Source organism: Puma concolor, chromosome D3, assembly GCF_028749965.1.
Source record: "Puma concolor isolate L17-30 chromosome D3, mPumCon1.1.hap2, whole genome shotgun sequence".
NCBI classification, from domain to species: Eukaryota; Metazoa; Chordata; class Mammalia; order Carnivora; family Felidae; genus Puma; species Puma concolor.
In genome coordinates this window covers 21,226,914-21,254,102 of record NC_141678.1, presented here as the reverse complement: position 1 = coordinate 21,254,102, position 27,189 = coordinate 21,226,914, and the positions used below count along the sequence as shown (strand labels likewise).

The following is a 27,189-nucleotide window of genomic DNA, read 5'->3' as shown; positions in this document are numbered from 1 at the left end:
GAATAGGCAGCTTTGATCACAAAGTTCAAGATGAGGCTGGGTCAGTCCCTCTAGAACTGCACTGCCTAGTATGGTAGCCACTAATCACGTGGGCTATTTTTAATTTTTATTTATTTTTGTTTTTTTATTGTTTATTATCTTTGAGAGAGAGAGAGAGCCAGAGAACAAGCAGGGAAGGGGCAGAGAGAGAGGGAGACACAGAAACAGAAGCAGGCTCCAGGCTCTGAGCACTCAGGACAGAGCCTGACACGGGGCTCAAACTCACAGACCACAAGATCATGACCTGAGCTGTAGTTGGCCGCCCAACTGACTGAGCCACCCAGGCACCCTCACATGGGCTATTTAAATTGAAATTAAAGTTAGATAAAATTTAAAAACTAAAAATTTCTTCCCACACTAGCCATATTCCAAGTGCTTAATAGCTACATGTGGATAGTGTCTGCCATATTACATAGTATAGATCTAGAATGTTTCCCCCATTGTAGAAAGTTCTATTGGACAGTGTGCTGTACAGATTTCAGAGCCAAGGCTGGATGAAATCTTAGTGGACTTGAGATTTGTTGAATTAGAGAGCTGAATAGGAGGTTTATTTATTTTGGAAGCAGTGCACCTTCCACCCCATCTAATGCTTCACTGCTCCCTACAGTATGCCTGCCAAGTGCTTATTTGCCTTCGGTTTGCATCCAGACCTCCTCCCCCTACTATGATAGGAACCTCTCATACCTCTTCATGTAAAATTTCTAGGGCTGCTTTATTGGGGATAAGACCTCAACTTCTAATCTCTGGGTCATGGAGAAGCCAATGAGAGTAGTGAGGGGGTGGTTTGGGGCAGAACCATTCTTAGGAGATATGCATTTTGGGCTAGGCCTGGGAACACATCACATCTTAACTAGCAATGATGTCTTTCTTCCTGATAGCACCTGGGAGTGGGTCTGGGCTGAGATTTAGTTGGTAAAAGGATTTAGCCCACCCAAAACATGTAGGGTTCAATGGTTCATGTGGAGTTTCCTGTGGGTATTGTTTACCTTACTCATGTCTCAGTGTTGGATTATTCTAACCAATGGAGAAGCATGGCATCATTCTTCTTTTGTGCAGAAGTCACTACTTCCTTGATGGGGCTGATATTCAACTTCTTCTCCCAACAATGGTTTCTACCTAAGACTTTGTGAGATTATATTAATGGTTTGTAAACTTGCTTCATCAGAATCACCTGGATATGCTTCCAAACATACAGATTTCTAGGCCTCACTCAAGACCTCTTAAAGAAAAAAAACCTTGGAAGAGAGTCCCAGGAACTTGCTTTTTATTTATTTTTATTTTTATTTTTATTTTGAGAGAGAGAGAGAGAGAGAGAGAGAGAGAGAGAGAGAGAGGCAGGGAGAGGGGTGGAGGGAGAAAGAATCTCAAGCAGGCTCCACACTCAGCACAGAGCCTGATGTGGGCCTTGATCCCACGACCCTGGAATCATGGCCTGAGCTGAAATCGAGAGTCAGATGCTCAACTGACTGAGCCAGTCAGGTGCTCCAGGAATTCGCATTTATAAAAAGCTTCCCAGATGCTTTTGAATATCAGGCAGGTTTGATAATTACTGGTTTGGATAGGTGCTTATCTATCTGGTCAGATATACTGAAACTATCACTATCTGTTAGGGATGCTAGAGAAGGAGATTCTTGAATGGAGGAGCAATGACTTCTAAGTCCCTTTCAACTTTGAGAATGCTTTTATGCTAGAACATTCTAGCTTTGAAGTCAGCATATCTGATCTGCCACATTTACTAATTGTGTGACTTTGGTCAAGTCGCTGAACCTCCCAGAGCTTCAATTTCTACCTCTATAAAGTTGGAGAATAGTACCTGCTTTGGAGTGTTCTTGTCAGGATTCAATGAGATAATTCATGTACTGCACTCAGCACTTGGGAAGTACTCAGTAAATGAAAATATTAAGAAGTATAAGGAAGATAGGAATGACAAGGCAACCCCCCAGTTGACACTTGTCTGGGGCATAGGACTTAGTAGCGCCTAGTAAATGAAAACTAATATTTATGTGAAGCTAGTACTGCCACTTCACTTAAATTTAACTTTCAGATCAACCATGTGAATAAATGAACATGGCTTATATGTATATTTATTTATACTGCTATAAATCATCAATGATTTATAGGACCACAATGACCACATTTTAACAACTCTGAGATTGGCTTATGTGTTATAATCAATCAGTGGCATGCCACAGTTTAAATGCTAATGTTTTTTCTTTCTTTGTGCTACATGGTATGTCTTACAGTAGTTGGTGTCTTAGATTCAATAAAGTATGGTTATATTCTAAAATAGTGAGTTTTAAAAATTTGTTGACTGTAGGAACACCTGGGTGGCTCAGTCAGTTAAGTGTCCAACTTCAGCTCAAGCCATGATCTTACTGCTTGTGGGTTAGAGCCCCGTGTCAGGCTCTGTGCTGAGAGAATCCCAAGCAGCCTCCATACTGTCAGTGTGCAGAGCCTGATGTAGGGCTCTATCTTATGAACTGTGAGATCATGACCTGAACCGAAATCAAGAGTCGGACGCTTAATTGACTGTGTCACCCAGGTGCCCTTAAAATGGTTTTAAAGCACTATTGCAATACACACTTGAAAGAGTAAAGGAAAATATAGCATGTGAGAAAATGCAAATCTAAGTATTTTTCCTCCAAAACTGAAAAAGAGTTTAAACTATATTAAACCTATACATCTAAATTTCTCTTTGTATTAAATTACAAAGTCAATTTAATCCTGTCTGTCGGGCCTGGAAGTTCATAATTGGAATATCAATTCTCAAATGTGCAGGCCCAAGGAGAACATCACAGGGCTACAGTCTTTCTGGAGCTCACATCTCTGTCAGAAACCCCCTAATGGGACACTTTTCCCTCTCCATCTGCCTTTAGCCCTGTCGCTTTGTGCTGTAGGAGGAGTGAGCAACAAAAGAAGCTCTGGGAAAGAGTCCTAGGGTATTTTAGGAGGAAGGACCTTGGGTCAATACATCAGAGACTTGGGGGACTTGAGTATTCACCATGAAAAAAAAAATAGGAGGAAACTGGATCTTGAAAAGTCCAAAAGGAGATTGAACAGAGAGGCCAGTTGGGAACATTCCTGGGTCTTAGGGGACTTTGAAAGGAGCAGTTATGACCTGTAACAGGTGAAAATTTAGGAGCCCTGGTAAACGACTCCATTCCTAAAAAGTTAATGAGGCTGAGAGAGAGAGAGAAATCATATGCACCTTGGCCTGGGTGTAGAAGTGAGAGATAATTAAAAAGGAAGAGCAAGGATTCCAGGGCTGGGTTACAGAGGAGACAGATTACACAGGGAGCCAGGCAGGGAGGCCCCCAGAAGTCTGAGTCATGGGTGAGCAAGCCAAGCCAACTGAGTAACATGAAACCATGATATTACCTTTTGTAACTGTGGGTTGTTTCGTGGCCCAGGATTCCCTTCTGTAGTTGGAAGCTTTAACAAACAGCTGTGTGCTACGTTGTAATGGTTATGTGGGTATGTGGGAGATGGGAAAGCAGGAATGTGAGCATTGAAGGGGAAATTCCCCACTCCTTGTCTATTGGTAGCAGAAATTACTCAGATAGGCTGGGGCCCAGATACACAGCCCAGTGGAGAATTCTTTTTTGGAGGAGAGTTTGGTCATACTTACCGGAGTCAGCTCCAAGGAAATGGGTGAGGTACAATGGGGTTGAGTCAACCCTTTGAAAACCCCCTTAAATGAAGAAGTAAACATTTCAGAGGGAATAGGAACCTCACAAAGAACCAAAGGACTTGGGTTGTCCCAGCTTTGTGACATCGGGCAAATCATTAACTTCTCTGGGTTTCAGTCTCCTCTGTAATGAGGAACAGTCAGATTGAGCATCTCAAAGGTCTCCCAGGACTAAAATTTCTTCCACAGAGGAGGAAACAAGAATGGGTGTGGGCATGCTCGCCAGTCTATTGCCAACGAGGGTCTTGAAAATTGAATGGCTGTGTGTCTCTCAATAGCCACAGTTCCTTTCCTTCTTTTATTATTAGAGAATCATCAGAGAGGTGTATGTCACAGTGACTTAGGGCAAGGGTTGGCAAACTTTCTCTTTACAGGGCAAGATAGCAAATATTTTTGCTTTGTAGGCTATATGATCTCTGTCACAACTGCTCAACTCTGCTGTTGTATCATGAAATCAGCCATGGGCAGTACATAAATGGATGGGCCTGGCTGTATTCCAATAAAAATTTATTTACTAAAAGAGGCTGAGGACCAGATTTGGTTTATAGGTCCTAGTTCGTTGACACCTTGTTCAGGTCTAGGCTCTAGAGTCAGGCTGCTTGGGTTCAAATCCAGCTTCTGCCCATTACTAGCTGTGTGAGTTACTGAACATCTCTGTGTCTTACATTTGTTATCTCTATAATGGGGATAACAGTACTTCCTTGAGATTGTTGTGTGGACATATGCACAGTCTCAGAACAGTGCCTGGCACTCAGCAAATTCTCAGGTTTAGCTCTTGTTTTTCTTTTTTCAGCTGAAAACTTTTGAAGGACTATTATATCCTGTATTTGATTGAATCCTTAGTGATTCAGCAAGAATGGAGATTAACCCCATGGGTTGCCCAAGTTCACACAAGATAATGACAGAGCTAGGACTCTCTCTATTTTTCTGTTATTCAGGTCTCTTTCTTCTTATCTTTTGAGATGGAAATTTGTGAGATCAATAGATGTAGTCTAGAGGGTTACCTGAAAACCAAGAAATTCTTTCAGTTAGGGCTAACCAGAGACCCCTTTGAATATTTTCCCCAAGGAAAGAAGATAGCTCTTCATACTTACTAAACTTTCTTGAGTAAAATATATCTGATTTGATATTTAAGTCTGTAAATCCCAATGATCAAATCAAAGTTCATCCACTTAGGATACTACTGGGGTGCATCCTGGAAGAGTCTGGTAGATCTAAGACCTGGGAACATAAGACCTGAGAGAGAAAGAGCATGAACTAGGGGAATGGACACAGGAGAGGTAGAAAGGTCACCAAGGGAACAAAGCTCAGGAAAATGTGAGATGAAGGACCAACAAGTACTTGACTTTCATAAGGTTGAGTGGAAGTGACTGCCAAGTCCAGTTGACCCTTTATTCCTGCTGGTTGTCTTCTACTTGCATATGGCTATGTGTGCTTTCATTTATCCCAGGGCAGAGCTTATGTTTTTCTTAATCTTTTTTTTTCTTCCAATACTTAGTCCAGGACCTTGCATCTACTGGGCATTTGAGAAATACGTGCTAAATTAAAGAAAAAGGAGGGAGGAAAGGGACATGTCCTCAGACTCTCATGCTGGATGTTGTTGATGTCACCTAAGACCTCAGCCTGCATTCTGCTCTCTGGAGCAGTGGCCACAGAGTGTAGGCAGTGGTAAGAATTCAGGAGGTTAGGAAGGTACTGGGTCCAAGTCAAAGCCTTTCTCTAGCAGTGTTCCACATTTCTGTTTCTATGTACAGAGAACTTTTTTTTTCCTTTAGACTTCTTTTTTTTAAGGTTAATGGTAGCAAAACTGGAAAAGCAATCCTGGCCCCAATCAGAGTGCCTGATTTTAGCCCTCATTGGATCCCTTGGGGAAAAAAAGGCTGGTGTGACTATGCTTCCTTACTATCTAAAACATTTTTTTTTTAAGGCTGAGACAAGATTTTGTAAAACTTGGCTATTCCCATAGATATGTATCTCTTATGTGGTGAGAGTTTTTTGCTTAACATGCCAGTTGCTGCCTTGCTCTTGAATGGCCTCTCCTCTCTCTTCTCCTTTTCCTCTTCCTCTATCACCACCTCCTCCTTCCCCTATTTCTTCTCTTCCTTCCCTCACCCTCTCTCCCTTGTCCTTCTTGTCCTCTCTCTTTTTGTCAGGGCTATTTCCCTGCCACTCTTCATGGCTTAGTCTCCTCTGAAGAGTTTCACTGATTAACGCACAGCCACTCACCACCCCATGTATTCTTTGTGTTCTTAGGCATCAGTTGATGGGTGTGTAGCCAATTTCCTGTCATATACTTGGTGTATAAGCTCCTGCTTTCTTCTTTCACTCTGGATACCTTCCCAATATTTTCTAACATGTTAGCGCTTCCCCAGACGGAGAAAGGAAAAAGTAAACTATAATCAACATTGCTAGTTGGTTGAAGTCAGAAGAATGCTGAAACTATCAGCTAGGATTAAGTCTTTGGATTATTCATGTTAGAAATGTATCTGGGTTGGGTCACCTGGGTGGCATCTGACTTCGGCTCAGGTCATGATCTCATGGTATGTGGGTTCGAGCTCTGCATTGGGCTCTGTGCTGACAGCTCAGAGCCTGGAATCTGCTTCAGATTCTGTGTCATCTTCTCTCTCTGTCCCTCCCCAACTTGCACTCTGTCTGTCTCTCTCTCAAAAATAAATAAGCATTACCAAAAAAAACCCTAAAAAAATAAATGTGTCTGGGCTTTTCCTTTGTACCATTTGCGTGGCACATTTTGAGTCACTGAGACCTATATGTTTTACTTTGGGTAAATTTTATATTAGGGAGGTGATTTAGAGTTAGGGTTAAGACCAGAGACTCTGAAGTCACTCTGCCTTGTTTAGAACCCCAGGTCCCCCTTCCTAGCTTTGTGGCCTTGGGTGAGTTATTCAACCTTCCTGTGTTTCAGTTTCCTCAACTGAAAAATAGAGATCATAGCCCCTATCTTTTTTTAAATTTTGTTTTAAGTTTATTTATTTATTTATTTATTTATTTATTTATTTATTTAAACGTTTATTTATTTTTGAGACAGAGAGAGGCAGAGCATGAACGGTGGAGGGTCAGAGAGAGGGAGACACAGAATCTGAAACAGGTTCTAGGCTCTGAGCTGTCAGCACAGAGCCCGACGCGGGGCTCGAACTCACGGACAGTGAGATCATGACCTGAGCCGAAGTCGGACGCTTAACCGACCAAGCCACCCAGGCACCCCTAAGTTTATTTATTTTTGACAGAGACAGAGTGCGAGCATGAGCTGGGAAGGGGCAGAGAGAGAGGGAGACACAGAATCCGAAGCAGGCTCCAGGCTCCGAGCTGTCAGCACAGAGCCTGACATGGGACTCAAACTCACAAACCATGAGATCATGACCTGGGCGGAAGTTGGCCGCTTAACTGACTGAGCCACCCAGGCGTCCCCATAGCACCTATCTTAGAGAGTTGTTTTGAGGATTCAATTAGATAAATATGTAAATCATTTACAATAGTATGTAATTAGTCCTACCCAAACTGGCTATTCTTAATATCATTATCTTCATCATCATCACTTTTTTATTAAAGTAATCTCTACACTCAATGTAGGGCTCAAACTCATGACCCTGTGGTCAAGAGTCTTATGCTCTACTGAGTCAGCCAGGTGCTCCCATCATCATCATTATTATTGTACCTCATCTTTAGCTCCTCCTTCTTAAACTGTGAATTCAATCATTTATCCATTGATGCATTGCTATTACTTTATTCTACATTTACATGTTGATTACTTATTACATGCCACATTCTGTGTTAGGTGCTGGCATATATTAGTGTGTGTGTATGTGTGTGAGAGAGAGAGACACACACACATTCTTACAAAATTATATAATCCAAAATTACAAATAGTGGTCTTAAGAAAGTGTATTTGAGTCAAGGGTGGGAGGGAAGAAAAGGGGTGTTTCTCAAAATACATAAGAGAATCAGGAAAGATCTTTCTGAGAATTGAGCATTTAGGCTGAGATGTGAGGAATCAGAAGGAGGCAGCCATTTGAAGATTGGGGGAAGAGCAATCCAAGCAGAAGGGACAGAATAGTCAAAGGCCTGAGGAGGGAAGGATCTTGGGATATTTGAGGAACTGAAAGGAGGCCAGTGTAGGGGTAGATAATGCATTTCAGTCAGGCCCTCTGAGTGAGGGACTGCAAGTTGATGATCCCAAGGATGAACCTATCTGAATTGGTGAGAGGGTTGGTTGGTCTCTAGCCTCCTTGACCTATAAATGCCAAGAGAAGACCTCACCTGTGTTTTGTGCCAACAACCTGTGGGAAAATGCCAGCCTTGGCAGTGGTTTCCTGATTTCCTGCCCTTTTGGCTCTTAGAACAAGGAGAGAGATTTGTGAAGATAATGAGTGAAAAGCCACCATTGTTTATGGAGTGCATGAGTTAATGTAAACAGAGATTATGATGGCTCTGGAGCAAGACCTGTGTCTAAACATTTACCAGAATCATTTACCAAAATGGTCTGAATATATGAGTCCGACCTTCTCTTCTGTCCCAGTCCAGGAATTGTGATCTTCAAGAGATGGCAAAAGTCAAAGGTTAAATCTCTCCAAATCTCCCCTATGAAAAGATATCTTATGAATAAAATCAAAATAGTAATTCAGGTTAAAGACCAGTTCCTCAGAGGATGAGGGAAGAATCTGAAATACAAGCATGATGCAGATCTATACATGCTGTTCCTAAATTTACAATGAAATGGGTAGGGAGGCCTGACCTGACTGTGCCCCTTCAGGGAAGTTGAGAAAGAAATGTCTGGGGAAGGAGGAAGAAAGTCAGAGTGGCACTGTGGCCTCCCTTTCTGTCCCTTGGACATTGGTCATGTTAGACTGTAGGACTGTGGGCAAATCACTGCTCTGGTCTTCAGTCTTCTTACCTGTAAAATGAAAATGAGAATAATCCCTACCTCACAGACTGTAGTAAGCACGATGTAAGATGAAGTGAATGAAGTGCCTGTCCCGACACTTGGCCAACAGGAGGCATTGTAAAAGTCATCCCCTCTCCCTTTCTTATTTTCCCAGGACAGGCCTCTCAAAGTGTACCCACCCCAGCAGCACCAGCAAGACCTGGGCTCTAGTTAGAAAGGCAAAATTTCCAGCCTCAACCCAAACATATTGAATCAGAAAGTTGAAGGAATGCAGTTCAAACATCTGTGGCTTAACAAATCTAGGTGATTGTAATTAGTGTTGCCAGATTCAGCAAATAAAAATAAAGGATGGCTAGTTAAATCTGAATTTCAGACAAACAATGAATACTTTTGTAGTGTTTGTATGTTGCATGCAATATTTGAACATAATTTTATTAAAACTGAATGTGTTTATCTTTCAGATTTTGCTGGTTTTTGTGTATTTTTACTGTAGATTCTGATGCATGCTATAGTTTGAGAACCATTGTCTAAGGAAGACATACACAGGTAGTTGTCCACTGCCTTAGGCAATTCTTGACTCATGGGTTAATGGTTCAGAGTGGACGCATACTATTTTACTTTCCTAAGGGTGTGGAAGTAAAGATAGAATTAATGCATAAATTTGAATCACTTTCTTCCTTTGGGCTATAATTTTGTTTTCATTTGAAAATGACAAGGTCAACCTTAATCATTTCCAAGTTAATTCTAGCTCCAATATGAGATGACTGGATATTGGTAAATAAACAGGCTGTACCATATATTTCCTATTTCCTTTTTCCTGTCACACAAAACATAATTTTTAGGTAGCATTCAATGACATTTCATGTCTTTTTCTATATTGCCCCCAACAAACACATGACTTCCTTACATACTTTGTTCTTAGGTTCTGCAAGTGAATCTGAGACAGCTCTGGAATGATTTCCCTTTATTGTTAAAGGTTTTGATGAATTGTGTTCTGCTTATAAAGTTACACAAATTCATTGTGGGAATATTGGAAAAGTATGAAAACACGCTCATTGTTTTCTCTTTCAAAGATAACCACTGTTAAATTTGGAGATATAATTCTATGTCTCTGTCTCTGTCTCTGTCTCTGTCTATGTCTATGACTATGTCTATGTCTATAAAAAACTGTATATTCTTTTTTTATTTGGGATTTTATCACTATCACCTTCCCACCATAACACATTCTTCAAAGCTATGATTTTAATGGCTGCATAATATTCGATCACAAGTATGTACCTTAATTTATCCAGTTGTCTTCCTGTGGTTGGGCATTTATGTTGATTCCAACTTTCCTGTATTGTAAATAACATGGCAATGAACATACTAATGAAACTCATGTATAAGACTTTGTCTGCATTTCTTAAAAAATTTTTTTTTAATGTTTATTTATTTTTGAGACAGAGAGAGACAGAACATGAACGGGGGAGGGTCAGAGAGAGAGGGAGACACAGAATGTGAAACAGGCTCCAGGCTCTGAGCAGTCAGCACAGAGCCCGATGCGGGGCTTGAACTCACGGACTGCAAGATCATGACCTGAGCTGAAGTCGGACGCTTAACCGACTGAGCCACTCAGGCGCCCCGTCTGCATTTCTGATAATTTTCTTAAGGTACTAAAAAGTAGGATCATATGGTAGAAGGAGATGAGATTTTGATATGTACCAACAACTGCTTTCCAGAATTGCATTTCTATCAGAAATATATGGGAGAACGTGTTTACTTGCCTGATGGAATAACCCAGGAGGTCAGATTCCACTTGAGGTCTTGTTCTTACTAACACTGATCTTATAGGTCACCATATTAACATCTCAGAGTAGTGCATAATCCTAGCACACCTCATTATTCTGCTGGGCCCCATCTAGGCCTAGCAGGCCAAGTTTATTGCCTCTTCCTCAAGAGAGAGCCATCCTTGACATGTCCCTGGGAAGAGCCTTAACTCTATGTAACCAGTGGAAATAAGTATAGCTCTAAGGCATTCAGTTGCTGCCATCCAAGGATTTGATACACCAGTCCACTCACTCACTCAGCAGACTTTTACTGCATGCTTGTCATGTGCAAGAAAGGTCCTATGCTCAGCAGAAGCAGAAATCCTCTTTGAGGGCTAGAAGGTTTGTGGGGAATAACACTTGGACAGAAGCAGTGTCATGCCCCTGGAGAGTACAACAGATGAGGATTGGAGGTGAGAGACCAGAGGGGTAAGAGATCAGGTTTGAATGGTGTCAGTGGAGAGATGAGACTGGGATTCCTTTTGAAGACTGGGTCAGTGTTTTAGGGGCATAAGAGTTGATGGAGAGGAGGTTGAAGCAGAGGGAAATGGCATAAATAAATTCAGAAGGCAGGAATGCCCAGAGCATATCTAGGAGACTGAGTTAGTATAATTTAGCTGGAGTGCAGGGGATGTGAAAGGGTATGGAGAGGCTGCTGGGAGTGGAGAAAGAGGAGGGGGCTGTATTGCAGAAAGTCTTGAAAGCCTGTAATTCCTCTTCCCAGTGTCATATCATGGCAGAGGAGTCCTCCAATCAGCAATGTTTGTTGCTTCTGGTGGTGGAGATTACCCTCTGGGAATTCTTATAACCCAATCTCTTGAGAAGAAAAATTGTAGGATTTCCCACAAAGCCTTTGAGTGGTATCTGTGGATTTCCATTTGAAATGTCTTGATAATTTTGCTGCAGTGTGAGGATATTCTGGAAGTCTTTATTTGACTGAACCAGCCAGTTCTGAAGTTTTACCTGTGAGATTGGTCAAAAATTCTTTCAGTCCACATGCTTGTGTTGGCATGTGGTTGAAGAGACAGTGTCTCCCACTGGGAAGCATGAGTACCATGGTAACAGACCTTTGAAACTCTGGAGGTTAAGTAGAGAATTTTGGAGAAAGTCCCTTTCACCCCAAAGTTTTTGTCCTTCACACCTTAGCATCCTAATTTTGTAGTTAGTCCCTGTGCTCTTGTTCCTGAAGAGAGGTCAAACAAGTTTGTGGAGATAACAGTGACATTTAGTACAGTGTAGGTAGGTTTCTCAAACTTTATTGTACATGAGAATCACTTGAAGAGCTTACTACTCTGATTCAATAGGTCTGGGGTGGGGGCAGAGGATTTGTTGTTCTCATAAGCTCACAGGTGAAGCTGATGCTCCTGGCCCGTGGAACATTCTGTGAGTAGCATGGGTTCAGGAAGTCCATTTGTAGGGCTGTGATAAGAACTGAATAAGTGATCATTGAAGAGACCAATGTCTGCCTTTTATTGAGGAATAGATGCAATCCCTGCTAGCTTCCAACTTCTGACATTAATAGTTGGTAGGGAGAAATTAATTTGGCTAGATTATTTTCCTTTGTAGTTTAAGTGGTTTTCTCTTTAGGTAAGGCTTATGGGAGAATATCATATTTGTGCCAAACCCTGGAAGAATCGAAGTGAAAAAATTTTAAGTGTTAGAGCCACTGTATTGTTGAGGTAAACCAAATTGGTATTATCAGGAATCTAAACTGCAATGAGAGGGAATCTGTTCTTGTTAAATGGTCCAAATAATTTAGAGGCAGATTTTTCTGACAGTGATGAGAATTAGAGGGACTGGCTTAGTCCTTACTACCACCAGGCACTCATGGCTGAGTGACAGATTTAAAAGAGGATTTGAAGTCATATAATGTTAAAACTGTATGGGAAGTCAGGAAGGGCAGCCTGTTTCACTCTGGATGGCCCATGTCTAAAGTGGTTCATTTGGGCCTGAGGCCCATCTGTGGACACTGTTAAAACTGAGGGCAGCAGATAGTAACACAGATGGTGAGATTCAATTCCATGGCCAGTGAGGAGCAGACACATGAGAAGAGGAAGCTTAGCCTGGAGAAGATTTGAGGGTGGGCACAATCCCTTTCCTTAGACCTTGGAAGAGCTAGCTTGTGGGAGAGAGATTTGACTTGTTCTGTATCACTCCAGAAGGCAGAAGTAGACAAATGGGTAGATTTCAGCTCAAGGTAAAGAAGGACTTTTTAACCATTAGAATTGTTCCTCTATGGATTCAGCTGCCTTGTAAATTGGGCAAATTCTCTGTCACTAGAAGCATGGCATCCAGAAACCAACCATCACTTGGGGGGGGGGTATTGCAGAAGGGATTCAAACTGTGACATTTGTGGGTCCATATAACTCTTTAAGACTCTGTGATTCTATAATTTCTCCAAGTATTTCCCATCCTGCCAACTTTCTAGGGTAAGGTGTTTAGGTAGTAAAGTGTGATTATGAATTCCTCCAAATTCAAAGGAAAATGTAGTGGTTTTTTTTTCCATTTGTGATGTCACATTATGTTATTTCCCTGATTACCATGCTATCAAACCTGTTGAGTGTTGTCTGACCCAGCTCATCTTGCACAGTTACAGTAAAGCCATCTAAATACTTATAATAGCTTCCTGAGCCCCATCAGGGGATGAGGAAGGCTTGGAAAGAAGTTAGTCAAAAGCAAGGTCAAGCTGGGGAAATTTTAGATGAAGTCTAAAACCCTGAACTCAGAGGCAATGTGGGAGGAGATTACAGAGAAGGACATGATTCATGTCACTGGATCACTCCCTGGATGGGGCATGATTCCCAAATGGGCATGAATGTGGGTGAGGGGTAGACAGAGGGAGTGTTTGGGAAATTAGAATGATGAAAGCGTTGTTAATGAGCTTCAGTGAGAGGAAGGGCAGAATGAAAACCTGGCAGGGGAATGGAGGTGATGAAGCAATGGTGTCTGTATTAGCTTGCTTGGGCTTCCATAACACAATACCATAGACTGGGAGCCTCAAACAAGAGAGATTTATTTTTTCACAGTTCTGGAGGCTGGAAGCTCAAGATCAAGGTGCTGTCAGGGTTGGTTTCTGGCGAGACCTCTCTTTCTGGATTGTAGATGGCTGCCTTTTGTCTGTGCATTCACATGGTCTCTTTTCTGAGTAAAAAATGAGAGTGAGAGAGAGAGAATGAGAGAGAATGAGAGAGATGATGTCTTTTTCTTTTTCTTATAAGGACCAGTCCTATCAAATAGATTAGGGCCCCACCCTTATGACCTAATTTAACCTTAATTACCTCCCTAAATACCCTATCTCCAAATAAGGTCACATTAGGAAGTTAGGGCTACCACACATGAATTTTGGGGGAACACAATTCAGACTCCAACTGTGTCCATTGTAGCTCTTGTGAGTTGTCTTTGAGGATGAAATGATTATCCTCTTGGAGGAGAGAAAGGACTCTGTTTGAGGGTCAGTAAAATGTCAATCATTACTGATTCATAATCTCATTTGACTTCTGAACAACCTGTCATGAGAGAAGATTGAGGCTCACAGATGTTATGATCACCCAGATAGTAAGAGGTTAAGAAAGTATTCAAACTCTAATTTTTATTTTCATACTTCCTTCTCACTGGAGGGGACTCTAACCTGAAATCTTTCTGAATTCTTAGGACTATGTCTTTAAACCTGGAACTTCCAGGAAGACTACTTGGCAGGCCCATTTGGATGTTGAGGAGGTTCTCTGAATAGGGAAGTGGCTTGATCAGAGTTGTGCTTTGGGGAACTGGCCATGTGTGTAGGGGGAGACTGGAAATTATCTAGAAGACTGTTGAGAGATAATCACAGCCTGTACAAGGGCAGTATAAGAAGTGCTAGATGCCTTTGACTTTGTGGAGGCAGAGTCAGGGTTTTGGTAAATGATTGAGTGAAGGCCATGGGGTGAAGGGAGGGAGTCCAGAATGAGGCCAAGGCAAATGACTTGGAGAAGAGTAGTGACTATGACAGAAATTAAGTAAATCTGTGCAAGGCAAAGCTCTCCTGACCCCTATTCCATCAGACAGTAAGGGGGTACCTCAGGAAAGCCAGCAACTTCTTAAAGTTCAATGATTCCCTTTGGAGGGATGTTGGAGAGGACTTCTTGAACTTATGGTTAATCTAATGCAGTTAATCATTACTGGTAATTATGCTCTTAATAGTACAACATTAGGCTTAATAATTTATCAAGTGAGAGATGATAAATGAAAAGATAATGGATCATGGAAGGCAGGCTACATGACAAAGGTAATTCTGATTAAAAGTGGACTGTTATCTCCATCCAACTTTGAGGAGAAAGAGGTGAATATCTCTGAACAGCCTGCTTTCCTCCAAATTTCCCCTTCCTTTTTTTAAAATTTAAGTATAATTAACATACAATGTTATATTAATTTTAGGTGTACAATATGATTCAACAATTATGTACAATTCTCAGTGCTCATCAGGATAAGTGTACTCTTAATCCCTTTTATCTATTTCACACCCCCCTGCAACCTCCCCTCTGGTGATCACCAGTTTATTCTCTGCATTTAAGAGTTTTTTTTTTTATCTCTTTTTCTTTGTTTTGTTTTGTTACTTAAATTCCACAGATGAGTGATATTATATGGTATTTGTCTTTCTCTGATTGACCTACTTCACTTAGCATCATACCCTCTAGGTCTATTGTTGTTGCAAATGGCAAGATTTCATTCTTTTGTATGGCTAAGTAATATATGCCATTGTATATATATTACTGCATCTTCTTTATCCACCCATCTTTGGATCCATTTTCCCCTTTTTAATAAATGGCATCCACCTACTCAAGTCCTGAGTCTAGGAGTTACCCTTGATTACTCTTTCTCTCATTTCCCACACCTGATCCTTCAAGGGTAACTCTTAGATTCAGGACTCCTGTCAACTTGCTTCTAAAACACACTCCAATCTCTACACTTGCCCTTGTCTTGACTGCTACCACCAGAGACCGAGCCACTGTCTTCTTATGTAGATACAGCAATAGCCTCCTCTACATTTTTATGTTTTCTCCCTTGCCCCCAACACTATCTTCTCCATGTACTTGAGAACAATCTTTAAAAAGCAAATTAAGTCCTTTCTCTCCACTGATTAACTGCCCCCCACTCCCACCAGTGTTTTCCCACACTTAGAATAAAATTCAAACCTCCTATCCTCCTTGCCTGCTAGGACCTTCCTGATATATCCCTGCCCAGCTTCCCAGCCTCATCTCATACCACCCTCCTCCTTGCCCACAACACTCCAGCCAGTCTGCCCTTCTTTTTGCTTTTTAACTACAACTACTTTTCTTCTGATTTGACACATTGGACTTCTTTTATCACTTCAATCTTAACGTAGAGGGCATCTACACAGAGGGACCTTTCTTGACTCTCCAATTGGAACTAGTCACTCTATCACACCCTCTCTGTTCTCTTTACAGCACTGACCATTCTCTGATCTCTCTTTTAAAAAATTTTATTTATGTTTATTTATGTTGGTTAGAATATAAGATTCTGGAGAGTAGGGATTTTGTCTGTGCTATTCACATTGGAGTCCCCAGGGTCTAGAATAGTGCATGTTACATTGAGTTGATGCTAAATTAATATTCACTGAGTGAATGAATGAGTGTACTTTTATATCATTATTGCATCATTCCAGAGACTTTCTGACCTGGCCTTCAGGGAACGCCCTCCTCTCTGACTTAACTATTTGGTACTAAGCAACCATTACCTTATATTGGAGGTAGGGACTGATGTAGCTAGGACAGTTTCTTGGAGTAATTTGTCTTTTGTGAAATACTGTTCTTTGTTTTGTTCCAGATCTGGACCATCTTAGGGATAATAGATAAATAACTACCAGCTTTCCCCCGTTGCTAAGCAATAATGGGGATAATTATACTAGTTTGATAATTATCAAATGGTGCTCTGCCTCTCCTCCTGGGTACAGAAGGAGTCTAAAACTTCCTGGGGTTCTGTTGGAGGTTAGATGCAATTGAGTTGATGGCACAGTATTATGATTAGTTAGTGCAAGATCCTTCTCTTGTTTTATCTGATGTTTTTTCTTCCATCTCCCATTCACAATCTCATTCTCCTTTTTCCTTCCAGGCTTCCAATCTTGGGTTTTTAATATATATCCTTCCAATCTGTCTTCTACCTATGTATTTAGACATATGTATGTCCTTGAAAAATACATGTGTTTTGTGTATGTGTCCATGGGGTCTATGAGACCTTTGTAAAAAATAAAAAATAAAAATACTATATTGATTTAGGGAGTTATTATTAGTAGCATCTCATGTTTCTTGGGAGCACATGGGATCATAGAATTTAATAGTTAAGAATCATTGGGAAGTATAGGCTCTACCCCCTGACTTCTCTGGTAAGTGAGAGGGCTGATGCCCAGAGGCTTCCTTTAAATGATTTCTTTTATTAAAACTGTCTGCATTTACTGAGAGCCAGTATTGGTCAAGGTCCTTGGTCAAGGTATTGGTCAACTGTTGGAGGACACAGGGATGAATGGCACAGGCCCTGCTTTTCAGCTGACAGCCTTTTGGAAGACTTATAAGGGAGGCTCAGTGAACTGTGGGGTTGCCCGTATTTTCTTCACTCTTTGGCGTTGGGCTGACAAAAAACCCCACAGGTTTGTATCAGATTTGATCTGATTTGGGGATACACATTGCCTTTTCTTCCATCCTCTCCTTCACTATTACCCAAGACCCCACATCCATCTTGTGAACCTGTGGTCCCAACGAACACACAGTCAAGTTCCCAGCCTGCCTCTTCTATTTCTTGTCCTTCTCTTGGGTGACATGTCTCTTCTCTCTTTGGTCTACCTCTGAGTGTCCTGGACCATAGAGTTCTTACCAGATTTTCTCTTTGTGTTTCCAGGTTGGAGCATCTCTCTTTGCCAGTAACATTGGAAGTGGCCACTTTGTGGGGCTGGCAGGGACAGGAGCTGCAGCAGGCATCGCCACTGGGGGCTTTGAATGGAATGTGAGTAACATCAGAGACACTGTCCTGGAGCTGGAAGGAGTTTTAGCAGTCAGCCAGTCAGCCACTTCAGTCTATGTTTAGAGATGCTCTGAGTGTTAGGGAACCAACCAGGGACACCCTTGGATGCAGATAGAAGAGGGGCACAGCTTCAGGAGCCCCAGGGTCCTGCTGCTCTTCTACCAGAGCAACATGAGAAAACTACAGATATGATGGCAATAGTGTTTTTTTCTTTAAAAATCCAAGCCCTCCTATTAGGCTAAGCAAAATTAGTCAGAGAAAGGCAAATATCATATGACTTCACTCATATGAGGAATTTAAGATACTAAACAGATGAACATAAGGAAAGGGAAGCAAAAAGAGTATAAAAACAGGGAGGGGAACAAAACAAAAGAGACTCTTAAATATAGAGAACAAAGAGAGGGTTGCTGGAGGGGTTGTAGGAGGGGGGATGGGCTAAAGGGATAAGAGGCATTAAGGAATCTACTCCTGAAATCATTGTTGTACTATATGCTAACTAACTTGGATGTAAATTAAACAATAAATAAATTTAAAAAAATTGTTTAAAAATTAAAAATTCCAAGCCCTCCTGTACCCTTTTGGCCATATTAGAGGTTTGGAAATTCTTACCACCAGATTCCCATTATTTATTATTATTATTATTATTATTATTATTAATTATTATTACTTAAAAGTTCTCTAAATGGTATTTTACTCCTTGTAATCAGAGAAGAGGCAAGAGGAGCTGGGATGTCTATGGGCAGCCCCCTGGTGTCTCCTCCACTAATGCCCTATTGCTGTTCCCATGGGCCAACTGAGCAGCAAAAGCCTCTTTCAGTTTCTGATGGCCACTTAAGGGAGTTGTCCCCAGAACCCCAGGAGAAAATGCTTGCTGATTGTCCTATAGTAGTTGAGGGCCCTGCAGGCAGCAGGGTGAGCTAAGGTTCCTCCTGGTTTGACTTTACGTGCTTTTTTTTTTTTTTTTTTTTTTTGTCTGTTTCAGGCCCTGATTTGGGTGGTTGTCTTAGGCTGGGTGTTTGTTCCCATTTACATTAAGGCTGGGGTAAGTATCTGCTCTGTTATTCCATGTCTTGCTGATAATGTATATTTATATATGTTTACATATGTATACACATATATGCACACACACACATATATAATATGAGCTCCATCCTCCTGAAAGCAGAGGAGGCTTTATGGAATAAGTGGCAGAGAATGACTTGTGTTTTGGCTTTCTTTTCCAGGTTATAAACTTTTGACTACTTTTTAAAAAAAATTTTGACTACCTAAAAGCAATTTTTTTAATGTTTATTTATTTTGTTATAGTGTCTTGTTCATAGTAGGCATGTTGTATAGGGATATATATCTATCACTTCCTCTTCCAGGGCAAAGATCTGCTTTCTTGGTTATGTACAGTCATGTGTTCATTTAAAAAAGTATTTATTGGGCACCTTAAATGTTCTGGGACAATACCCAGCTACCCCTGCAGTGGTAGGGCATGTGGGAAAGAGATGAGCAAATGGCTGGAGAATAGGGGCCATCTGGCTACATCACAGACTTCTCTGACCCACGAGGGTTAACTTTTGAGCATATATCTGATGCCATGTGGATGCCACTGCTCTGCTTGCTCTGGATCTTCTGGTCACTCTGACTGATGGCGACCTCCATTACATCTCATGCAGGTGGTGACGATGCCAGAGTACCTGAGGAAGCGATTTGGAGGCAAGAGGATCCAGATCTACCTCTCTATTCTGTCCCTGTTACTCTACATTTTCACCAAGATCTCGGTGAGTCTACTGCCCCAGGGACGGGCATTGGCTATCTTAGAACCTGCCCGCTCCCTCTTCTTAGTACATCCTGGCCCACCAAGGGACAACAATATTTGTTTCTATTAACTTGGTCCTTTAGTCTTCTTATTCTAAGGAGTAAAGTCCTATTTCATGCATCAAAGAGCCAACACATGGAATTCCTTACCCTTCACCATGTGGAAGGTTAAAAACATAAACAGATTCAAGAAGTTTCAGTGAAAACTGTTCTTAATAGAAGACTAAAAGGAACTTCAGAATATCTAAGGGCTAGTTCTAACCTTAGAGTTAGCTGTGAGTCTTTGTGCCTGGAGGGATCAGAATTTGGCTCTAGGTGATGTTTCTAATACACTTAAACATGGGCAGTCAGTGGCAACTCTTGAAGTGACCTCAGAAATTCTCCCTCTTCTTTTATGGACAGGGAAGTGAAAACTGGGATTAGAGAAAACTTGCTCAGGATCCTGAATCAAAAGTAGAACCCAGACCTCTGGCTCCATCTCACTGTTCTTTTCATTGCATGAGGCTTCTTGTCTGTTTTTTTAGATCTGTTTTTTCTTATGTTGCTCATATTTTTGTGTCATTTCTAAGAATCCATTGCTAAATCCGGAGGTAGAGAGAGAAGTGGCATTTTCTGAGACCACATAGGGAGTGGCTGTAGCTTTTCCTGTTGGTCAGCAGTTACAAAGTGCTCACTGCTCTATCAGAGGAGTTTTCTCATTGGGTATGATCAGTTTTCCTCCTTTTTCTTGTCCTTCCCTATCCAGCACCAAAGGTAAGATTAGACCAATCTCAGCATCTTCCAAAAGATTTGTTGAAATTTGAGTCAGGTTGCATCTGAAATAAGCCTTCTGCTCTAGCTAGGTGGGGTGCTAAAAAATAGCTGCTAGAGCTTTTATTTTCCTGGTTTCTTAAAGCCAAGATGACTACAATATTAAATCACATTTGTAATTTTTTTTTTATTTTGGAAAATTTCAAACATACATACCCAGAGAAAGAATAGTACAATGAGCATTTGTGGAACTAAATCTCATCACTGTGCTTTAACAATGATAATAATTTTGCCATTCTTGTTCACCTATCTCTTCTAACTTTTTTTCCAGAAGTATTTTAAGTCAAATCCTAGATATTATGTCATTTAACTGTGAATTCTTCAGAATATACCTTTGACTTTAAAAAATGTATTTATTTATTTATTTGTTTTTGAGACACGCACAGAGAAACAGAGAGAGAGAGGGAGGAGAGAGGGAGAGATAGAGAGATAGAGATAGAGAGAGAGAGAGAGAGAGAGAATCCCAAGCAGGCTCTATTCTGTCAGCGTAGAGCCTGACTCAGGGCTTAAACTTATGAACTGTGAGATCATGACCTGAACTGAAATCAAGAGTGGGAGGCTTAACTGATTGAGCAACCCAGGTGGCTCATCTTTGACTTAAAACAGACAAACAAACAAACAAACAAAAACATAACCCTTGTGCTATTATCACACAAAAAATCCATAGGAATTTCTTAATTTAGGTAGTTTAATACCTGTCCATATTCAGATTTTCCTGATTATATAAAAATTTTCTTCTTACAGTTGATTTGTTTGAATCAGAATCCAAATGAAGTCTATACATTGTATTTGACTATACTTTCTTTAAAGGAAATACCTATATCTATATCTTCAGCTTACTGTAATTATTTTTCAGTTTTATATCATTACCCTCCAGCCCTAGCCCTGGCCTACATGAACACACTTTTTTAAAAAAATTGGATTGTTTGTCTTTTTCTTTTGTTGAGTTGAAAGAGTTCTTTACAGGTTCTAGACCTTTATCAGATATAGGATTTGCAAATATCCCCCTTTCTGTAGGTTGTCTTTTCCTTTTCTTGACAATGTCCTTTGAGGCACAAAAGTTTTAAATCTTGATGAAGTTCAGTTTATCTATTTTTAGTTTATTTATTTACTTATGCTTTTGCTGTAATTTCTAAGAATCCATTGTCAAATCCAAGATCATGAAGATTGATCCCTATGTTTTCTCTGAAGGATTTTATATTTTTAGCTCTTACATTAAGGTTTTTGATCCATTTTGAGTTATTTTTTTGTATATGATGTGAGGTGGGGGTTCAGCTTCACTCTTCTGCATGTGTATGTCCAAATCTTTCAGCACCATTTGTTGTAGAGACTATTATTTCCTAATTGAATGGTCTTGCACATACATTTTTATACAACTCAATGAAAACATGCTGTTGCCTATAGGGCTGATAGGGCTTTGTCTTGGAGTTAAGACTGATGCCCAGAACACTGCTCTTTCCCTGCCCAGCTTCCTGGCTCAAACTGCTATTGCCTTTGACTGGTCTCTTTGTGTTTTGCCACCATTGTGATGATTTCACCACCTTCACATTCTCCTCCTCTCCTCAGGGTTAGTTTTTAGTTATAAGATGAAGACCCTGGGCTTTTCAATCCTACATCATTAGATATCAGTGCAGAGCCTAGACTGGAAATGCTGGGAGGGGTGGAGAAATCAGGCTTCCTGAGGGAGGGAAGAGCAGATATAGGAGGAGAAAAAGGAATGTAAGCAGGGAGGGAAAGGAGGTCACCCTGGAGCTGGGGGCGGGGTTGACAAAGGAACTGCTCCTTAGTTTAGCTTGTGAGGTGGCACCTGTCTAATGAGCATTGAGAGGAGGGCACTGGGATTCTCCGTCTTGGAACCAAACCTTCAAGTCCACAGTTCAAGCGGGTAAAAGTCTGTTGACTGTAGTTGCCATGGAAAGGGTACTCTTTGCCCTTGGAGCTGGTGTGGGGTAGTCATATAAATAAACTAGATGCCCAACCTCTCTCCTTGCCTTCCAAACACTTACTGTTCAGGTTACTGATTAAACTCTTTTGACTTGGGAGCCCCCAGGTAGCTGAGGGGCAGTCTAACTCAGCTCAAGTCCTGATGGAACCTATTCCCCAGCAGTCAGCTTTTTCTGATTTTTGCTTTTGAATAGTACTTGGTATAGGCTGCTCCCTCTCTGTATGATTTCTGGGGCTTCTTGCTGGAGGCCTTGCCCAACATCCTACCTGCTCCACCTGCTGCCCAGAGGCAGTAATTCCTTGAATAATATGTAGGAAGGATGAGGGTTGCCCTTTATTTAGTGTCAGTCTCTTGCTTAGATTCCAATAGGGGCTTTACTTATTCCATCTCCAGTTCACATAACAGTGCTGCATGGGTAAGGATTTCTGTTTTATTTTCCACTTTGTAGGAGTGATAACCGAGTTTCAGAGAAGTTAGGTAATTTATCCCAAATCACATAGGAAGTGTATGGCAAAACCAAGATTGGCACCCAGGTCTCTTTAGTTTCAGAGTCTGTGTTCTCACAGTTCTACTCTGTGCTGGGATGGAATGAAAGCATAGTGTGGTGGAATGGGATAGATCATCTAGTTCTATGTCCTATGCTCTCATTTTATAGATGGGGAAACAGTTCTCAAGAAGGGAAGGGACTCTGTGGAGTTAAAAAGTAGCAGAATTTTAGGATGAGCAGTAGGATCCCTGTTATTGAATCCAAACCTTTGGCATTATGTAGTCCCTGCCTTTTTTTTTAAATTTTATTTATTTATTTTGAGAGAGAGAGAGAGAGTGAGAGAGAATCCCAAGCAAACTCTGCTGACAGTGCAGAGCCCGATGTAGGGCTCAGTCTCACGACTGTGAGCCAAAATCAAGAGTTGGATGCTTAACTGACTGAGCCACCCAGGCACCCCTGGTCCCTGCCTTCTAAGTCTTTCATTTCTTCTGTACAGAGTCAGTTAAAATTCAAAACCTTGGGAAAAATTAAGATAGCCTGTTAAATAACTATGAACAAGTTTCCAAGAGTAGGATTTCAGAGGACTATGAGGAGAGAACATTGACTACACACTGGTACGAAGGGTCTGAAGGAAGGACATTTAGGCAGAGTGGAGGGGCGGGGAAGGGTCAGACAGATGAGACTTTGTCTCTATACATTTGGCTGACTTCAGGTTCACCATGAATCATAGAACATGAAATCATTAAAATAATTATGCTGATGTTGAATGTACCTTCTAGGAGTTCACATTAAGATACACATGAGTTTCAAGTTCATGGACAAAAGAAAAGAATTGTTAGTTAATAAAGTAAGATAGGTGTTTATTTACATTACACACAAAGATTAATCAATTTTGTTGTGTGTGTGTAGAGGCATTGTGTGTGATGGGTGAGAAGAGAAGGGGTCTTGTGAGATCCAAGTCCACATAGAGAACAACTAGGGACATGCCAGGAAGGCTTGGGGAGGACATAGGGATCCAGTGAGTATGTAATTGATAGGAGAGAAAAAGCATTTCAGGTGCAGGGGTCCAGTTGTGATCCAGGCCACTGAGTAGCAGTAGTGTGGAATCTTGACTATGGCTACTGTCTTGTGGCCAGATTTTGGGCTTTGAGACCCGGATTTGATTATTCCTCCATGCACTCCACTGAATTGTATTGGCTCCCCGCTGTCCCCCTCCCGAGCACCCTGACTTATCAAGTTCTGAGAAGTGTTCTGCTCTGTAAAATTTCCTAGTATCGCATACCTTATTCACGTGTGCGCAATCGTTTGAGATAAGCCTCAGACTTTATGCATTACATATGATGACTGAATGTCCCTATTTATGTTTCCTGGGGCTATTAACATGACTGCAGTAAACTTTTACAGCAACTCCACTGGCCATTTTGGATCCTTGAGTGAAAATAAGAGCTTTGGCTTTTGCTTAAAGTTTGAATACTTATTACCTGAGCCATTCACTTTCACAAATGAAAAGAGAAATTTGAGCAATGGGGCTTTTGATCTCAAATGTCGTTGCCAGGCAGGATTTATTGGGGGCTCAGATACAACTCGGACCAGAATGGGCAGCAAAAGCACACATATAGAATCACAGGATCTCAAAGCATCTGAGCTGAGATGAAGTAATCTGCCCAAGGCTCATGGTCAGAGACTCATAGGTTTTCCTATGAAAAAACTCCTATGAAAAAAACTCAAGAGGTTTTCCCAACTGAATCTGTAATTTTATTATTCCCCATGAATCCCATGGACGTGGTTCAGTCAAATTTTCAAAGTGACAGGAACAAAGCTTTTGAGCTGAATCTAACTCCTTGTTTTTGTAAATATAGTTTTATTGGATCATGGCTAATATTGTGTTGTCCATAGCTGCTTTCATGCTTTGACTGCAGAGTTGAGCAGGTTAGACAGATACTGTATGGCCTACAAAACATGAAACACTTATTACCTGATCCTTTACAGAAAAAGTTTGCTGACCCCTGGTCTAGAGTGTGATAGTTTTTTATTTTACTTCAATTTGGTTTTGCTTAGCAGCATTGGGGAAATTTGCTTTTTTCCTTCCTTTCTTCTATTTTCTCCCCCCCCCCCCCTTTATTAAGGGCTAAGAGTAGTTTAGAGAAGGAGCAATCTGGGAAGAGCTGAGAAACAAATGATCCCATAGGATTACAGGAGAGTTCTTTTCTATTAGTGCTGGTGGTATATTTACCTATTCATTCCCCTACTTTTATAAATTAAAAAAGTATGTTTGAAATACTTCAAACATACAAAAAAGTAAAAAGACTAATATAGCAAAGACCACCACTCAGATTCTATAGATCTCAAAAAATCAGTCATTTTTACAGAAAAGAAATAAAACACAGATATTATGGAAGTCTTATCTCTATCTTTCTTGACCCTGTTTTCTTCCTTCTGAAAAGTTGTACATGTTTTAAACTTGGTATGTTTTCTTCTGGTCTGTTTTAATATTTTTACTACATATATATGTACACTTATATATCCCATAAAGAATATAATGTTTTTAAATTTCTGCTCCCCCTACTTTTGAACTGTAAGAAAAATGAAACAATGGTATTTAAGAAAATCTGGAGGAGAAAGCACCCATAATCCCATGGCTTTAATACAGATATTTCATATTGTGGCCTCACCCATATGTGTGCTATCCTTTACAGAATTGCAGTTGGAATGTGCATAGCATTTTGTCATCTTTCTTCTCCATCTTTTTTTTTTTTTAAAGTTTTATTTTTCAACGTTTTTTATTTATTTTTGGGACAGAGAGAGACAGAGCATGAACGGGGGAGGGTCAGAGAGAGGGAGACACAGAATCTGAAACAGGCTCCAGGCTCTGAGCTGTCAGCACAGAGCCCGATGCAGGGACTCACGGACCATGAAATCATGACCCGAGCCAAAGCCGGCCGCCTAACCGACTGAGCCACCCAGGCGCCCCATTCATAATTATTATTTTGGGGACTGTGGAACATAACTGTTGACATATAGTTTTCAGCAAGCTATTTGGAAATCCTCTGGCAGACCAAAAGCTCTTGACAGTGGTCACCTTTGGTCCAAATCATGGAAGTAGGGACATTTTTACTTTTCAGTGTATAGCTTTCTGTGCTGTTTTTTCCCAACCATACCCATAAATTATTTTACCTTAAAAGTAGGTAAAACAATTTTTTTAAATGATAAAATATCTTGCTCTCTGCAGAAAATAATCTAGAAAAAAGAGCCCTTACCTTTTAATGTTGTGGCAAAGTCACTGAACTTGGAGACAGAAAACTGGATTTTAGCTCTTGAGCATGTCATAAATTTGGTCTCTCTTATCTATAAAGTGGAGCCAATATATTGTCCTATTACCTTGTTTTGGAGATTAAAACAATGTATCTGAAAGCACTTGGTAAACTATAAAATTCCCTAGATATGGGAGAAAAAAAAAAACCCTAGTAAAGCACATAAAATTTGGGTACCTAGGATTCAAAGACTAATGTCAGAGTGCCTGGACTAACGTGAGCTCAGGTATGGCATGGCATCTGGAGGCACTCCTGCTGGCTTTCAGGGTTCAAAGGGCACAATTCATTTCTGAAATTAGGAGTGACTCATGGGAGATAGAATTTGTCTTAGGTTTCTTCAATTCATGAGGAATGTGTTCTTGGAATTCTTTATCTGCCCTGTTAGCTGGAAATAGAGTATCATAAAGACAAGATTTCCATTAGCCTAACACTTCCCATAAGTCTTTGTAGACTTTAGTTATAGCATTATCTTAGGAGTTGTGTGTTACTTATTTGTGACTGAAGATAGGAAGGAACATATTAATGAGGGTAACACAGTCTTCTATGGCATGTTGTCATAAAGCATTACAAATGAACTACTCTGAAAAACAAACCAACCAAAGGCATTTTTAAGGCAGTAACAGCCTTGGAATATTTTTATTGCTCACATATGCTTATTAGCTAATCCACCAAACAAAAATGTATGCACTTACTAGCACTCCTATGTAATCAATGAATGGGGCCCCTTCAACTGGTATAACTTTGTGTAATGATATAGAGGCATGGGAGGGGAGGGTCCAGCATTATGAATACTCATCATAATTCCAGTGGATTAATGTGCAGGGTCAGGAAGAAGTGGCCGTTTCACCTTTAGCTAGGCTGACGTGCAGCCAGGGGCTCTTTCTTCCTCTTTGGCATTAGAGGACCGGGTGGAACAGGTCCAGGACCTGGGAGGGGAATGCTTTCTTTGGTTGCAGGACTTTCCCACTTCCAGCCACTGTGAATCATAAACCTTCAGAGTCAGAGCTTACTTTAAAAATGAGAACACAGAGACATGGAGAGGTGAAATGTTTTATCCAAAGTCACTCAGGCCTACTATGGCAGCACTGGTGTTAAAACCCAGGTCCTCTGACCACCAGCCTTTGTTTATGTGGGATTTCTGACTCTACTTCTCCTCATCCACCAGGAATGACAATGATATTAGGTCCCCTGGGGCTAGAGAATCTGCAGGGGAGCTAAGGCACCAGTACTCAGGAGACCCATCTTGGGAGAGAGAGTTGCACATAAGCTTGGAGTTGGTGTGAGACAAGCTCTCTGCCAAGTAATAGAGGCAGGGACTAGGAGATTTGCTTGGCAGGGAGATGAACCGCTGGAACTGTAAGGAGGTGGAAGTGGGGAAACCAAGAATGGAGAG

General features: G+C 40.9%; 1 protein-coding gene across 1 annotated transcript in view; it reads left to right on the top strand.

Moving 5' to 3' along the window:
* The window catches only part of SLC5A1 (solute carrier family 5 member 1), a 72,724-nt gene that overhangs the window by 8,503 nt on the left and 37,032 nt on the right, over positions 1-27,189 (top strand). Inside the window, exons 3-5 of the mRNA XM_025933371.2 lie at positions 17,318-17,422; positions 18,423-18,482; positions 19,102-19,206. Of these exons, the coding sequence (XP_025789156.1) occupies positions 17,318-17,422; positions 18,423-18,482; positions 19,102-19,206 (270 nt within the window). The remainder of the gene's footprint in view (positions 1-17,317; positions 17,423-18,422; positions 18,483-19,101; positions 19,207-27,189) is intronic.